The sequence below is a fragment of the Petaurus breviceps genome, unplaced genomic scaffold, assembly GCF_028583685.1.
Source record: "Petaurus breviceps papuanus isolate PSGF00001 unplaced genomic scaffold, PetGlider_PUasm1.0 126, whole genome shotgun sequence".
NCBI classification, from domain to species: domain Eukaryota; kingdom Metazoa; phylum Chordata; class Mammalia; order Diprotodontia; family Petauridae; genus Petaurus; species Petaurus breviceps.
This window is the reverse complement of record NW_027185655.1, coordinates 2,782,200-2,797,827: the sequence shown is the minus strand read 5'-3', so window position 1 is coordinate 2,797,827 and position 15,628 is coordinate 2,782,200. Positions and strand designations below refer to the sequence as shown.

General features: G+C 44.1%; 2 protein-coding genes across 2 annotated transcripts in view; one reads left to right on the top strand and one right to left on the bottom strand.

Annotated features, from left to right (window-relative positions):
- Positions 1–5,258: 5,258 nt before the first annotated feature.
- UTP3 (UTP3 small subunit processome component) lies at positions 5,259–10,755 on the bottom strand. The gene has a single exon (XM_069091463.1). The coding sequence runs from the start codon at positions 10,667–10,669 to the stop codon at positions 9,350–9,352; it is 1,320 nt and encodes a 439-aa protein (XP_068947564.1). The 5' UTR covers positions 10,670–10,755; the 3' UTR covers positions 5,259–9,349.
- Positions 10,756–10,884: 129 nt separating this feature from the next.
- JCHAIN (joining chain of multimeric IgA and IgM) overlaps positions 10,885–15,628 on the top strand; it is a 39,148-nt gene continuing 34,404 nt past the window's right edge. The window contains exon 1 of the mRNA XM_069098847.1: positions 10,885–11,200. Coding sequence (XP_068954948.1) covers positions 10,897–11,200 — 304 coding nt within the window. The 5' untranslated portion in view covers positions 10,885–10,896. The remainder of the gene's footprint in view (positions 11,201–15,628) is intronic.

Genomic DNA, 15,628 nt, shown 5'->3' with positions numbered 1-15,628 from the left:
CAGTGGGTATACAGATATTAGCATATTATGGTGCTTGAAAATATAATGGCTTCTTCAAACTTCCAAAAGCAGTTTTATTTATGTATCTATCTACCCATCGATGTATGTGTGTGTGTGTATGGATGTATGTATCTATCCAATGTCATTAAGTGGGAGTGTAATGAGGCAAGAAAAGTCAGCTGGATTTTGACTATAAGATCCAAAGGCAAGGATATCACTAAGCTATTTCTTTAAAAAAAAAGTATTGGAAATTGAGGTGATGCCCTGTAATGGCAAGCACATAAGTATTTCACACCTTGTTTCAGCTACTGAATTAATACCTTGTTTCAATGCAAGCCTCGTATCAAGTCTGTTAAGAAACAGAACATATGAACCCCACAACTTGTGAACCCTATAACTCATGAACTCCTGCAACAGGAAGGGTAGGAGCTAATGACCATATATAAGGAGAGGCCCAGGCTAAGAGACAGCAGAACTGAGAAGAGGACTCTTGTTGTGGCAGTCAAGGAGAAAACTTGCAGTATCCTGGCACTCTGCATTGATATTTGTTTGTGATACTTTGTACAGAAGCCCTGGGACCTTACTGGAAGCCCTGAAAGAGGATTTTCTGGTTGTATGTTTACAGAAGTCCTGGAGGAGGGTTTTGGAGGTGCTGGGACTTTACTGATGATTTGTGCTGACCTCTTGGACTTTGTGGGTCTGTGTTGATTTCTATGTTGATGATTTGTGTTGAGTTCTCAGACCTTGTTGGTGGGTCTGAGTTGATTTCACAGGCAGATAGAGAAGTGAGGATGGTGCCAGGAATGTGTATGAATACTATTGTGGCTCTGTTAAGCTTTGTCTTCCCAGAAACAGGAACTGTGAAGGACTTGAGGAAGACTGGATACTGTGAACTTCAATAAGGAACTGGAACTGGATGAAGACCTGGACAAGGAAGTGGGAGCTGCTTGCCTTTGAAACCAGGTGACAGTTGGAGCTGGGACCATGGAAGAGGAACCATGGAAGCTGAGGGCCAGCCTTGAGTCAAGCTGAAAAGAAGACTTTACTTGGATACTGTGTACTGACTGAGAAGATTATGATTCACTGTGACCTAGGGGTGGAAAACTTTGACTTTTGTACTTTGAGACTGAATTAAGGATTTTGTGATTGACTAAATGAATGTACTTTGTTTAAAACTATGTGATCACTTTGGTGAAAACTATCTGGCCATTTTGGTGATAAGTTGTTGAGTTGTGACATGGTGAATGCTGTATTTTGATTTTCTGTGATAAGGTGTAACATTATGAATACTGTATCTTGATTTTCTGTAAATGTTTTGCTCTGATTTGTTACTGCATAGAGAGTTCACTATACTAAGTAACAGAACCTTGAAAGCTGTTCACAGCAGCAGTCCTCTGGAAAGCTGCTCATGCATGGCTTTACATGCCCACCATATAGGTAATGGTTGAACAAAGTGTGGTGTATGATTATGATGGAATACTATTGTGCTATAAGAAATAACAAGTTAGATGCTCTCAGAAAAAACTGGTAATACTTATATGAATTGATACAAAGTGAAGTGAACAGAACCAGGAGAGCATTGTACACAATAATAGAAGCATTGTACAATGATCAACCCATCACTGACTTGGCTCTTCTCAGCAATACAATGATTTAAGACATTTCCAAAGGACTCATAATGAAAAATGCTCTCCACCTCCATCTTCCTGATGGAATCTGAATGCAGATTGAAGTATAGTTTTTTTTTACTTTATTTTTCCTGTTTTCTTCTTCTATGTTTTCTTTCACAACATGACTAATAAATATTTTTCATGACTGCACAACCTTTATCAATGTGCTTGTTTTCTCAGTGATGGGGGGGGGTAGGAGAATGTGGAACTCAATTTTTCCCTGTAATTGGGAAAAATAAAATATTAAAATTTAAAAATTAAATGTAATTGGGAAATATTGAACAATATAGAAATATAAATTAGAAGTAAAAAAAAACTCAACTGTTTTTCATGTTGGAGGAAAAAAAACTTTACAAATAAATGTTCTTTTTGAAACTGAATTGAGAAGCAATCTCTCCATGATGCTTTTATGGACAATGCAATGGATAATAATTAAAACGCAAACTCATTATTGCTCCAATTTTAATAGCTAACATTTTATTGTAAATTGTTCTGAAATTCCATATAGATGAATGCTTTACTACTGTCAAAAAGACACCTGATTTTCTGAGACACTATGGGAAAGTTTGGGATGGCTATTTGGAGCTATTTTAGTTAGCACCAGGAAAGGTGAGCAGTCTTATATTCTTTCATCAAATATCCCTCAACGGGACTGTCAGAAGACTATCAGTCTATAACTACTGATCTACCTGTGCCTACAAAGTAATTACTGTGTTTCCCCGATAATAAGACACTGTCTTATTAAATTTTTTGGACAGAAAAACACCAGAGGGCTTATTTTCAGGGGAGGGCTTATTTTAATGAACATTGAGAGCAATTTTAATAAACAGGTAAATGTGAACAAAAAAATGTACCTTTATTCAATAAGCAAATCACTGGGGAAGAACAGGATGACACGCTCACTGCTGCAGCTCTGATTGGATGCAGCTCGGAGCGCGGCGTGCGTTTGGGGGGGGGGGGGGGGGAGGGCGGTGCATACAGAGGGTACCGTAATGTAGCGTGTAGCGCAAGGGATCACCTTCACTACAGTAGCAATCTCAATAGGGCTTATTTTCGGGATAGGTCTTAATTATCAGGGAAACACGGTAGTCTAATAATTTTAGCACTAAAAACTTTGTTGTGGGCACCATTTTTCTTCCACTCATTCAGGTCAAACAACTCAGTTATCCTTGACTGATTTCTCATCTCATCAGCTGGCCAAATTTTGTTGATTCCACCTCCCATGATAAAAAAAAAATGTTTAAATTTCTCCATTTATGTAATGTACTGTCCCTTTTGTACGTAAAGAGTTCATTTGCTGAAAGGGGCAGAAAAAGACATTTTGTGCAAGTAAAAAGGATAAAATCCATTTGGGAAGAAACACAATCTTTCAGATAAAATGTAAGACAGACTGTGAGGAGGAATGTATGGAGAACTGATCCTCAGAATATATCAAAAGGACTTTTTTTGGATGAAGAGATGACTGGGGTAATAGTGACTGGAGGGTATTGTGGTTTTTAGCTTATCCCCACATAACTACTTTCAGAATTGCAACAGTTATAGCTGACAAAGTCATAAATCAAATACATGTTTGGGGACCGTGGGAAGTTTAAATACTCAATTTCATAATTTGCTGAAAGGTGGATTTAAAAATTTTCAGTGAGTCACTGACCATCAGGCTTTGATTTGAGCCATTGGTGTACAAAAAAGCCAGCTCTGAATAAGGCTATGGGGAAATATGAGCAGAATACAAGACAAGACGACACAAAGGCTTCAGTCGCTATGCCGGGAGCCAGCCAATCAGGAGAGCATGGCTTTGCTGTCTGACTGATGAAAGGTGGGAAACTCAGGAGAACTCATTCCTCTACAATCCAATTTACAGCATGAGAGAGGGGAGCCTCTCAAAGGGATCTGGTTGCTTTCTAATGCCCTTTCTGGTTTGAGAAAGGGAAACAAGGGAAAAGATGAACTGTGTCTACTTAGCTATAAGAAGAGGCTTGGAACTCATTGGACAAAGCATAATCCTGTTGAGAGAAGAGCTTGCTGAGCTTTTCTGCATTGCCCAGAGAGCAACCAGAAGACTTGCTTTTCAGGCACTTGTAAACAGCTTAGAGTAGATTGGACAAATCAGGATCCTCTTCTATTTGTATATCAAAGGAGTTTGGGAGTTGTCTGGATTAAGGGAACTACTAGTCAAGGAAAAGGGCAAAAAGAAAAACTTTAAAAATTTAATTCAATTATCTTTTTATGAGTGGCTATGAACAGTGAGCCCAGCACTCTCTTTGGCTAGAGAGTGGAGCAGCTTTGTGCAGGCAGAGAATGGCGAGGACCAGAAGGGCAATAGTTAGAAGAAAATCATCTTCCCTTGGTCAGTTTGTTCCTGCAGGGACTAAAGTCATTAAAGTCTACATCTGGAATTGTAAATTGCCCCAAGTTCATGGTTTTCCCCACTCACAATCATCTCCCAGCTAGGTAAATGTAGTACCTGTTCCTCCATGATTATGATCCAGGTATATGGGTGGACTGCAATGTTTTAATTATTCCTTAATTCATGTTGAACAACTGTTAACTCACAATAATTCTTGCTTTTTCTTCATTCTCCTCCAGGCTGCACCAGGACTTTTCCTCAAACCTTGTGCCTTCTTCATTTGATTAAATGACTCCTCCCAGTAGCTCCATTTAAGGAGGTCTAGCCTCTAAGTTGGCATCTCCTTCTATTCAGGCCTGACTTCCTCTCTACCAACCCCAAGGCTGGGTACCTTTGTTTCCTCCCAACCCCCACCCTTTTCAGCTTCCTTTTACGTGGTCTTGGCCGGTTAGAAAGCTACTTTGAGGGTGGATACTATCTTTTCCCCCCAACATATATTTGTACCATCTGGGCCTTTAGTGCCCTGTTTGGTATGTAGTAAGGACCCAATAAATGTCAACAGTTGACTTACAGTTAAGCAAATGCTCAACAGTGAAGTGTCATATTGTTTTGCAAAGTTCCAGGCACACATGGGCACTTAAAAGTGATTACTGACCCCAATTGCCCTGCCTTCCCCCCTCCAAAAAAAAGTGATTACTGAATATTATGTAAATGAGAAACACACTAAGCTATACTAGTGAGTGTAGTTCAGTCACATCCAGCTCTTTGTGACCCCACTTGGGAGTTTTCTTGACAAAGATCCTGGAGTGGTATGCCATTTCAATTTCCAGCTAATTTTATAGAAGAGGAAACTGAGTTCAACAGGGTTAAGTGACCTGACCAGGGTCACACAGCTAGTGTCTGGGATTTGAACTCAGGTCTTCTTTACTCCAGGTCTGCTGCTTTATTCACTGTACAACCCTGAGAATTTTAGTCATAGCCATGTGGTGGTGATTCCTCTGAGAATTCTAGACATGTGGGCATAAGGGCAACTTATGGTGGGCAAACCAACCCAGAAAGTATGAGGATGACCATGTCCCATGCAGATGCTATACTATTAGTATTTACTTCAGAATATAAGCTTACTGTATGTTGGTTTTTTTTTCCTTGCATTTTTAATGGAGAAGTAGTATAATGGAGAGAGTATTGAGATTGGAATGAAGAGACTTGGATGTCAAGTTCAACTTTTCAACCACTTAATAGGCATTAGAAGAATTTAATTTCTCAAAATTTTACAGATTTAGGCTCTCAACTGGAAGAAGCCTTAAAGATCATCTTGTCCAACACCTTCATTTTACAAATGAAGAAATTTAGTCTGAAATTTGTTAAATGACCTGCCCAACCCCACATAGCTAGTTTAGTGGTAGAGGCTGGATCCAAACCAAGATCTATGACTTCAGGTCAATCAATTCATCAGTAAACATTTATTAAGCATTTGGCTTGTGCTGGGACGTAAAGATGCACATGAAAAGCAACATCAGTCCCAATCCCAGGGAGCTCATGTTCTCCTGCCGTTTCCTCATTTGAAAAAGGTGGTGGTGGTGGTGGGGAGGGTATAATACTTAAATCTTACACGATTCTAGGCGATTTGACCTGTCCACAGAAAACAACTGTGCAAAATACATAAATTCCTAAGAGTATTGAAAGCAAAATATTATGTGAGGTTGAACAGAGAAGGGTCATCACCATTTGGTGTAGAATCAGAGAAAGCTGGGATGAGGTGGGAGGCTTTAGAAGTTAGGTTGTGTGCATGTGTGTGTCTTAATTTGTAGGTTAAGGGTCTAAGAGGGGCATTCCAGGCATGGGGAATAGACTGAACAAAGACATTTAGGCAGGAAATTGTGCATATTTAGTGGAGAGAAGGAGAGGGGTTGGGAAAGGAAGGGGATAGAAATTATTCTAATTTGGGAGGAATGTGGAATACATAGGAATACAAAATTAAGTTAGGAAATGTCAGACAGTACCAGATTTGGAGGACCTTAAACGGTCAGAAAAGGAATCTAGAAATTTACACATTGTGTGAGCCAGATCTATGCATAATGAAGAAAGTTTGATAACCCTAAAGATTAGAGAATCAAAATCTGATATCTGATTCTAATGCCTACTTTGTTACCCCATGTGAGCCATACTGAAGATTAAGGATATTTATTTACAAGTGAACAGAGCATATCAAAGCAGAAAAAAATATATAATTAGAAGCTTGTTTGAAAATTTATGTAACCCAGACTGAATAGAAAATTTCTTTAGTTAGAATTCTCTACTCCTTTCTTCCCCTTTCCTTCCTCCCCGAAACACACAAGATACCCCCTTGTGAAATCTCCATGAGAATGCTGAGTCCTAGAACACTACCAGATAATGGTGATGGAAGAGATTTAATTGGGATCAGGTGTTGCTTATCTCTGAAAGCAGGGACCCAAGCTACCTTGGGAAGAGGTCAGAGCACTCAGCTTCCTGATAAAGAGGTTCAGTGATTAGTAGTTTTCAGAAATTAGTAAAGGAAAATTCCTGAGAATGTAATGGACTGATGAGAAGGTGCAAGTGAATGAGATTAGTAAGGCCTATGGCTTAGAGTCAAGATATTTGCTAGGCTTTAATATTGCTCTATTTTAAAATGTTGGAAAATGAGAAAGATGAAGGTCCAGAAAAATCTCAAGTGAAGAAAACTTTACAGTTCATGTGTGTATGTGTGTATGACAAGTTTTCAGACTTAGGAATCAGCAGGGTAAGAGGATGAAAAGAGAAATGATTGCAGTCAAGACAACACCAGTTGTGAGATGGGACTAAAACCCTGCACAAGAGCTTGACAAGATGTAGTGAGACAGGTGGGAAGGCAAAGTAAGTTACAAAAGCCAGGGGAGAGGAAAGTATCCAGAAAATGGGGTGGGGATATGACAACATTGAAAGTTACAAAGGTCCAAAAAAAAAAAAAAGGCCATTGGACTTAACAGAGATTATTTTTATTACTTATCCTGGAGAGCTAAAGTTAGACAGGAGATGAGAAGGAAGGGTGTGGTGAATAAAGGCAGATTTAGGCTTTTTAAAAAAGTTTGGCAGTTAAAAGGAGATCTAGTACAAATAGAAAGCTATCAAGGACATAGATAAAGTATGCTTAAAAGGTAGGGCAGATCTAATTATGCTTTATTGACAATGAGAAAAGAGCCAGCAGAGAAAAACAAGAAATGAGAGCAGGAATGATACAGGATAAAGAACACAGAGAGATGTCTGAAAGAAGTACCACCTTTGCCTCAAAGACAAGTAAAAGGGGGAATGAGTGAAGCTATAAAGGGGTTTATGGGTGGGATGAGGGAAACTTATAACAGATGGTTGATTTTTTTCAGTAAAGTTGTCTGATGTCTACTGGGAAACAGGTGGATTTGAGGTAGTATTGGGGACTTACAATTAAGATCTGGAATAACCAGAGAAGAGTGAGAGTCAATTAAGTAAGAATAAAAATTGCCATGTAGCACTAAGGGCTCAACTGAGTGCCCCAAGGGCATTGGCTAGGCAGGGTATAAAGAGGGGTAGAAGAGCCAAAGGTGAAGCATAATGCTAACGACTTAACCATAGGGTTAAGAAAAGAACAAAGTGAGGTCAGAAGCAAGTTGAAGGACAAGGAGGTACAGGTAGACATGGCAAGTCCCAGGGAGCTTGAAGAATGGATTTAGGAGGAATAAAGCAGTTAGAGAAAATTATCAGAGAAGGGAAATCGAACCCATGGCAGCCCTGGCAGTTATCTAAGGCAGGACCATACCTGTGGATGGCTGAGGTAAAGATACAGAGCACAAAAACTGAGGATGATGAAGAAATCGAAGCCAGGGGAATGTGTGCCCAAGTCACACATGGGTTTGGGTGTACAGGAAGACTGGTCAGCATATTGATTATATTCTAAAAACTAACAAGTTAACCTTATAAAATGCCATGAGGTCAGTGAAAGAACGTAACTAGATCCTGAATGTAAATGACCATTTTTTCCTACCTTCTTGGCATTAAACCTGAAAAATGTGCACTTCTTTTCTTCCTGACCCTTCAGGTACAAACAGGATGCTTCTTTACAATCCTTTAAGAGAAGCTTTGGCTAGGATAATTACAACAACCAGCTTCACTTCATTTTATTGCCCAAATTCCCCACATCCCATCTTGAGTGTTGGAGATGAAGCAAACAGAATAAAGAACATTGGATTTGGAGCCAAAGGGCATGAATTAGCATCCTACCTCTGCCATTTACTACCTGCAGGACTTGTATTTCCACATGTAGTAATTTTATTTTATCCTCATATTCCTGAGATGAGCAAATCAGTATGAGGCCAGAATGATTAAATCACTTACCCTCTTCTAAAAACATCCCTATTTTCAACCTCCAGAATCACTCACTACATTAATTGGCAACCATTATCTGTTATTCAGGTTAATGGCTGACAGCAGAACACTTCGGTTCAAGTCAGAACCCCTACTTAATAAGCAAGCTCTCTACCTTGCTAGTAAATGCTCATTTCCCTTCCTTGACCCCTCAATTCTACCCTAAGCTACGAAAGTATTAAAGTAAATTGAATCAGTTTCCCTCCTACTCATTCAACAATTACCTCCCCAAGGTGAGCAGTTATTTGCAAAACATACAGCTTTTGGAGCTCCTTGATTTTAAGCAGATACCTTACCAAACTGGCTCATAAATTATGATGCTGCTTATTATTTTCAAAACAAAAGCATCTCTGAACTACCTCTTTGTAAGGTTAAGTCCGGGGCCGAGTTATTATGTAGGCAAAAGCCTCAGCCACCAGCCTAGCCCCAAAGAGCGATGGTTCTGTCCTGGTTCCAAACAATAAAATGTGACAAAACTAAAAGGAACTCACTTTTCAAGGCTATCTGCGTTTTAAGACATAGGATGCCTGGAGAAGAAAATAATCATCCCAAAGAAGAGAACAGGCGAATCTCCGATATGGCAAAAAAAAACCCAAAACAAACGAGTGAGAGATTTAAAAATTCCAGTTTTTTTTTCTTTTTCTAGGGGTGAGATTGTTCCCCAATTAAGGGAACATTAAAGTAAATGGCCAGGTAACCAATTTGTGACAAAATATGGAAAAAACTGATAAAACACAAAGCTCACATAGGGATCACAGGCCCTTCTGCCACAGACCCATACAAAGACTCACACACCGAACCTTCAGAAACCAGCGGCCCCACGCGTGTTTCTTTCTTGCAAACTCTCACAAACACCGCACTCCGGACAAGCCAGGGGCGCCCCCCCCCCCCCCCCCCAAGCAAGGACACGGGGTGGCTGGGAACACGTTTATTGGCCTCACTTCAGCCGGATGCTTTTCTTGACCCCCGCGCGGATGCCGGACAGCTCCCCCGCGTACTTGTGCATCTCGGTGCGCGGGAGGCGCACCTGGCCGCGCCGCCTGATCGTGGCCCTGCGGAACTTCTCCCGGTGCTTGACCCTGGGGTTGCGGTCCCTCTTCTTCCTCCGGGGCGTGAGCCCCTTGTTCTTGGCGATCTGGTAGGTGATGGCCCTCTTGGCGCTGGGCTCCTCCTCAGGCTCCGGCTCCTTCTTTCTCTTGGCTCCCGGATTCTCCTCCTCCTCCCGCTCCTGCTCCTGCTCCCGGGTCAGGCGGGCGATTGGCTCCTCCTCCTCCTCGGACTCCTCCAGGGGCTCGGGGGGCGCGGCCCGCGCGCTCGGCCCGGGCGCCCCCGCCAGCAGCCGCCGCACGTCGGGAGCCAGCCTGCGGTCCACGGGCGCCAGGCGGCCGATGAGGCGGCGGTAGGTGACGAGGCGCGGGATGACGGGGTGGCTGAGCACGGGCGCGCGGCGCGCCTTCAGCACCAGGTAGAAGCAGACGTTGGCGCAGTAGTGCAGGTAGAGGCTGGCCTTGGTGCGCAGGTAGCGGCCGCCGCGGCCCCCCGGCACGCGGCGCAGCAGCGGCCCCAGCTCGTCCCGCAGCTCGGCTAGCTTGGCCCGCAGGTCCGCCACCAGCTCCAGCAGCTCGGGCGCCTCGCGCCGCAGCAGCTTCAGCTTCTGCTTGGTCGGCAGCCCGGCCAGGTCGGCCGCCACGCGGCTCCGCGGCTCCCGCGGCTCGGGGGCCCCGGCGGGCAGCCAGCCCAGGCCCACGTCGTCTTCGTGCACGGCCTGCGCCAGGCGCCGCTGGATCAGCCGCGCCTCCTCCTCCTCCTCGCGCGCCGCCTCCTCGGCCTCCTGCTGGCTCTGCGGCCGCCCGCCGCGGGGGGCCCCGTAGTCCGTGTCGTAGTAGAAGCCCTTCCTCCGGCCCCACGACAGGCTGGGATCGGCGTCGCCCCCGGCCTCGCTGAGCACGGAGCTGCCCCCCACGCTGCCCGCGTCCTCCTCATCGTCCTCGTCCTCCTCCTCTTCCTCCTCGGCCACGTCCAGGCCTAGCACCTCCTCCTCCTCCTCGGGGTCCTCGGCCCCGCTCTCCCCGTCACTCCATGACGGCGCCAGAGCCGCCTGCGCCCGCGCCTCGTGGAAGGCATCTACCTGGTCCTGGAAATAACTGGGGGACCCCGGGGAGGGCGGCGGGCCCTGTTCTTCCTGCTCCTCCTCCTCTTCCCGGGCCCGAGCCGCCCGGCGGGGCCCGACCCCACGCTTCCGAGCCTTGCCCACCATCGCGGCAGCGGCTCCGGAGCAGCCCGGGCCAAGCTTCTGCCTCCCGCGCCGCGCCAACACCGGACGTCCGGGAGCGACCGCGCCTCTCTTCCGGCTCCCAGAATGCCCCGGCGCGAGAGAGCCGACAGCACTTCCGTCACGGCTGTTTTACGTCATCTCCGTCCACGTACTCGAGCGCACGGACTTCCGGCGCGCTCCCAACCACGCTCCACATGGGCACGGCTGGGATGCCGGATGCATTTCTCAAGAGCACGAGCGCGCGCAGCCACATCAGGAGGGTGGGGCATCGCGAGAGCCTGGGCTGCGTCGCGGTGCGCAGAGGGACTGAGGGGGGCGGGACTTCCTCCTATTGGAGCCACTGGACCATTCGGCTGTCAATTAGTGAGCGGAGCTCGGGCGGCTGCCAGGGGCCTCTCGGCCTTCTGGGAAGGCCCGAACCAGTTATTTCGCCGCACCGTCTGAAGCAGCGCCCTCTGCCGACTAAGGGCCAGCGGATAAGGGGTGGCCGGGGCCCCTGGAGGAGGACCCCAAGTAAGGAACGGGGCCCGGGTCCGGCGCCTCACACGTAGTCAGTCAGCACACGCTTATTATGCGCCTGCTGAGTGCCAGGCCCTGCACCAAAGCACTGGACGAACCAAGACAGGCCCCGCCCTCAGGGACTCTAATGGGGAAAACAACCAGCAAACCACTACGTGCAAACTAGGGATAGGCCCAGGGCGGGTCACTGGGAGTGAGGGGCCTTCCTGTAGGAAGGGGGGATTGAACTGAGACTTGTGGGAATTAAGGAGTCCCAGATGGCGAGGCAGAGAGTCCCTCCACCAGTGCAGGTTGCCATCCCCTGCAGTGAATGGGTGTTGCTGCAGAGGGGAAATGACATGCTCAGGGTGACCCACAGACAGAGGCCAGGCTCGAACCCCCTCCCTTTGCCTATTTCCAGGCATCCTTTCAATGCACCTTTTTTTTTTTCACTTTTTAAAAGTTGTTACTTTTAAAAAGACATTTACTTTAAAAAATGTTGAACTTAACCCATGCCCCAAAAGACATCTTTTTTTTCCCACAAAGTCGAACAGAAAAGAGAGGATTGTACTTGAAGCCACTAATCTGTACCTCTTATGGCTTCCTTTTAAAGTATCCAGTGTCCCCACAGTTTTAGTGCTGTTTTAAGCTTTAAAAGAGTAAAGAAGACTTAAAATAGGAATATCTGAAATGTTTTAGTTGTTCAAAAGCCCAGTCTTTGTGTAGCCATCTGACTCTGTGACCCCTTGTGGGATTTTGGGCAAAGATACTGGCAGGGTTGGCCACTTCGGAAACTGAGGCAAGAGGGTTCAGTAAGACAGCTGGTAAGTGGTAACAGATTTGAACTCAGGTCTTCCAGACTGCAGAGCCAGAACTGTGTGGTCTAGCTGCCCTCATAATACCTTAAAAAGGCTTAAAATATCAGAAATACCTTAATTTAAAAATATATTATTAATTATATATGTGATATATAATTAATACATATAATAATATATATAATTAATTATTATATCTATATTAAAAGTCTTAGTACAGTTGTGAGCTTTAATAACACTTAAAACTGCACTTGGGCCACCCTATACCTTCACGACTTGTCCCCTTATTGTCCGTTTCTCTCCTTATCTTGTTCCTCCTGATTTTGTTTCTGTTCTCTACTGCATATTCATTATTAAATGTTTTTTTTTTTTAATCAGGAAAAACCCATCCCTAACCTCTCTTCACTGTGACACAGTACAGTGAATGGTCTCATACACTATTGTAACAACTACTTGCTGTCCTTGGATAAGAAACTTTATCTAAAAGGATTGCTTTCACATTTGTACACATTTCTCATCTCTTCCTCCTCTTCCCCTGTCTTTGAATTGGGAATGCTTTCTTATTCCGATAATGAATTCTGCTACTTGCATTCCAGATTACTCCCCTTTTCTCCCTTGGCTGATCATTCTCTTTCTCTACCCCGTCTCTGCTATGAAATGATTTATTTTTACATCCTCAGTGGCTGCAAAATGCTGCTGGTTGATTGTGTAGTCTAAGCTATCTTAGCATTCTAATAGATCTCAGTTTGGCCTCTTGTCTTTGACCCAAGGTCATAAATCTTTCACAATAGATTTGCTTCTCCCTAGATGCTGAGAGAATTCCCCAAACTATTGATCTTTAATTTACAAATTCAATCATCCTTTCTCAGGCCTTTTAAAATAACATGTGACACTATTGATCATCCCAGTCTGCTAGACACCTTCTCTTCCCTAGATTTTTACAGCTGTTTTAGGTTTTCACTTATGTCTCTGATAGATCCTTCTCAGTATCATCATCCATGATGTGTCCCCTATGTGTGGGCATGCACAAAAGCTCTGTCCTGGGCTCTTTTCACTCTCCTTTAGTGACTTAATTAGTATTCTTGGTTTCAAAATCATCTATATGTAGATGGCCCCCAGATTTATACATCCAGCCCTGGTCCTGTTTGAATTTCATTCCTGCATTACCAACTGTTTATTAGACATTGGATAGCTCCAGCTCAACATGTCCATAATGGAATGCATTCTCTCTCCCTCCTCTTCTCTGGTAAACCACCACTCTTCTCTATTTCTGTTGAGGGCACCCCCATCATAACCTTGGTGTTATCCTTAGTTCTTTCTATCCCTTATCCTGTCATGCAGTCCTTTGCCAAGTCTTGTAGATTCCAGCTATGTGCTGTCTCCTGTCTGCCTCCTCTCCATGTGGCCCACCAGTCTGGTGATCATCTCTCCCTGAGCTATAGCAATAGCCTTCCAATTGGTCTCTCTGTCTTCAGTCTCTCCCCATTCCAGTACGTTTTCCTGTATCACATATGTGGCCACATCATCCTAATTAGCTCAAGAAAATCAAGTCTCTGCCTCCAGAAATGTAACGAAACTCCATCTGCTTGCCTCTTAAAGCTCTTCACCATCTTGTTTGAGCTTACTTTTTTTTTTTCTGGCCAAAAAATTAGACAGGGAAGAGATTTTTTATTTTTTATTTTATTTTTTTTTTAAAGCAATCGGGGTTAAGTAACTTGCTCAAGGTTACACGGCCAGTTATTTCTAGGTGTGGTGCTGAGTATCTGAGCCCAGATTTGATCCAGGTCATCCCGACACTGGGGCCGGTGCTCTTACTCGCTGAGCCACCTGGCCGCCCCTGGGAAGAGATTTTTTAAAAAAATCTTTGTATCTGTAGTGCCAGTCCTACAAATCTGGCCTGTAGCAGGCCTAATAAGCATATGTTAAATAACATTTAATGTTTTAGATGCTTTAAAGTCTTTACAAGGTAAATTCTGGAAATGTTTCCCATGGGTATGGGGCAACTTTTTTTTAAAAGCCTCTATTACTGAAGAATTGATATCACACATTAATCCCTTTATGCCCTATTCATCTAACCAGATTTCCTTACTTGCTGTTCTCTCACACGGCATTGCTTCTGTCTCTGTGTCTCTGCCTAGGCTGTTCCTAATGCTTGGAACACACTTCATTCTCATGATTGCTTCTGAGGTCTCTTGGTTCCTTCAGAGCTCAGCTTAGGTACCATCTTTAGGAGGTCTTTCTTGTCCCCCCCCTCCCCCCCACCAACTATTAGTCCCTTCATATTGCTTCTAAAATAGTTTGTCTTTACCTTGTTTTCTTAAATGTGTGGCTGATATTTCCCCAGATAGAGTTTAAATTTCATGGCTGCAGAGATTATTTCTTTTTTTGTTTTTGGCTTGGTTTCTCTAGCACAATGTCTGGCACAAATGTTTATCGATTCATTAACAATAAGGACCAAATATTTTGCCTTTCTTTGATACTGTGAGTTATATAGACTCCCTCGAGTCTAGAGGGAGTCAGCTTTCCAGCGATCCTACGTTTTTTTCTCTTATTTTGGGGATGGTGGAGGTTCAACTCTCTGGTGGTGGCATGGTGAATCAGGACTGACTATAGGCATTTGGGAAAGGTGGGGCTCACCATACTACTTGGTTGATTGACCCTCTAGAAATTTTTTGTTGTATTTCAGTTGATTTTCAGTCGTGTCCAAATCATTGTGACCCCATTTGAGGTTTTCTTGGCAGAGATACTGGAGTGGTTTGCCATTTCCTTCTCCAGCTCATTTTACAGATGAGGAAACTGAGGCAAACAAGGTGAAGTGGCTTGCCCAGGGTCACACAGCTAGTAAGTGTCTGAGGGTGGATTTGAGCTCATGAAGCTGAGTCTTCCTGACTCTGGGCTGGGCATGCTGTGGCACCAGCCGACCCTCTAGAGACTCGAAATCCTCACTTTTCCCACTTGATGAAGGATGTTTGAGGCTCAGTTACAGGGCAGAACTGGAAGTCTGAGGGGTTGTACAGGTCCTTTGTGGGGAGGCAGGGGCCTATTACAGATAGAAAGATTGATACATACTTGTTGGCACTGATCACTGAGTGCTGAGAATACAAATACTAATAAAAAAGACAGCCCTTGTCCTTAAGGAAGTTATATTCTAATAGAGCCAAAGTTCCCAAAGTGAGTGATACTGCCCCCTGGGGAGCCCTGGAACAGCCCTGGTAATAGCCTTGGGTGCAGTTAGGGGGCATTGAATAAAAATAAGGGGGCAGTGGAAGCATAAGGAAAGAAGAGAGGAAAATTTTGAAAAACTGTACATATTTTATCTGTTGTGGAGCAAAGTCATAATGATTACATTATTTTCTAAATAAACATAACAAAATGCAAGTTATAACCCATCAGTGGTCAAGTCTGCTGACAGGTCTTAACAAGTAAGTATTAGCAGGAGAGCCTGTCAAGCATTGCAGGAAGTCTGGCCTGCATAGGCAGGAATATGTGCCTGTAATGACTTGTTTACAATACTATACTATATGGTTACATGATGCAATTGTTGCATCATCAAAATTTCAGTGCAGGAAAAACCCCACAAATTATCATAACTTATTAAATTTAAGATGTCATTTAAAAAAATTATATT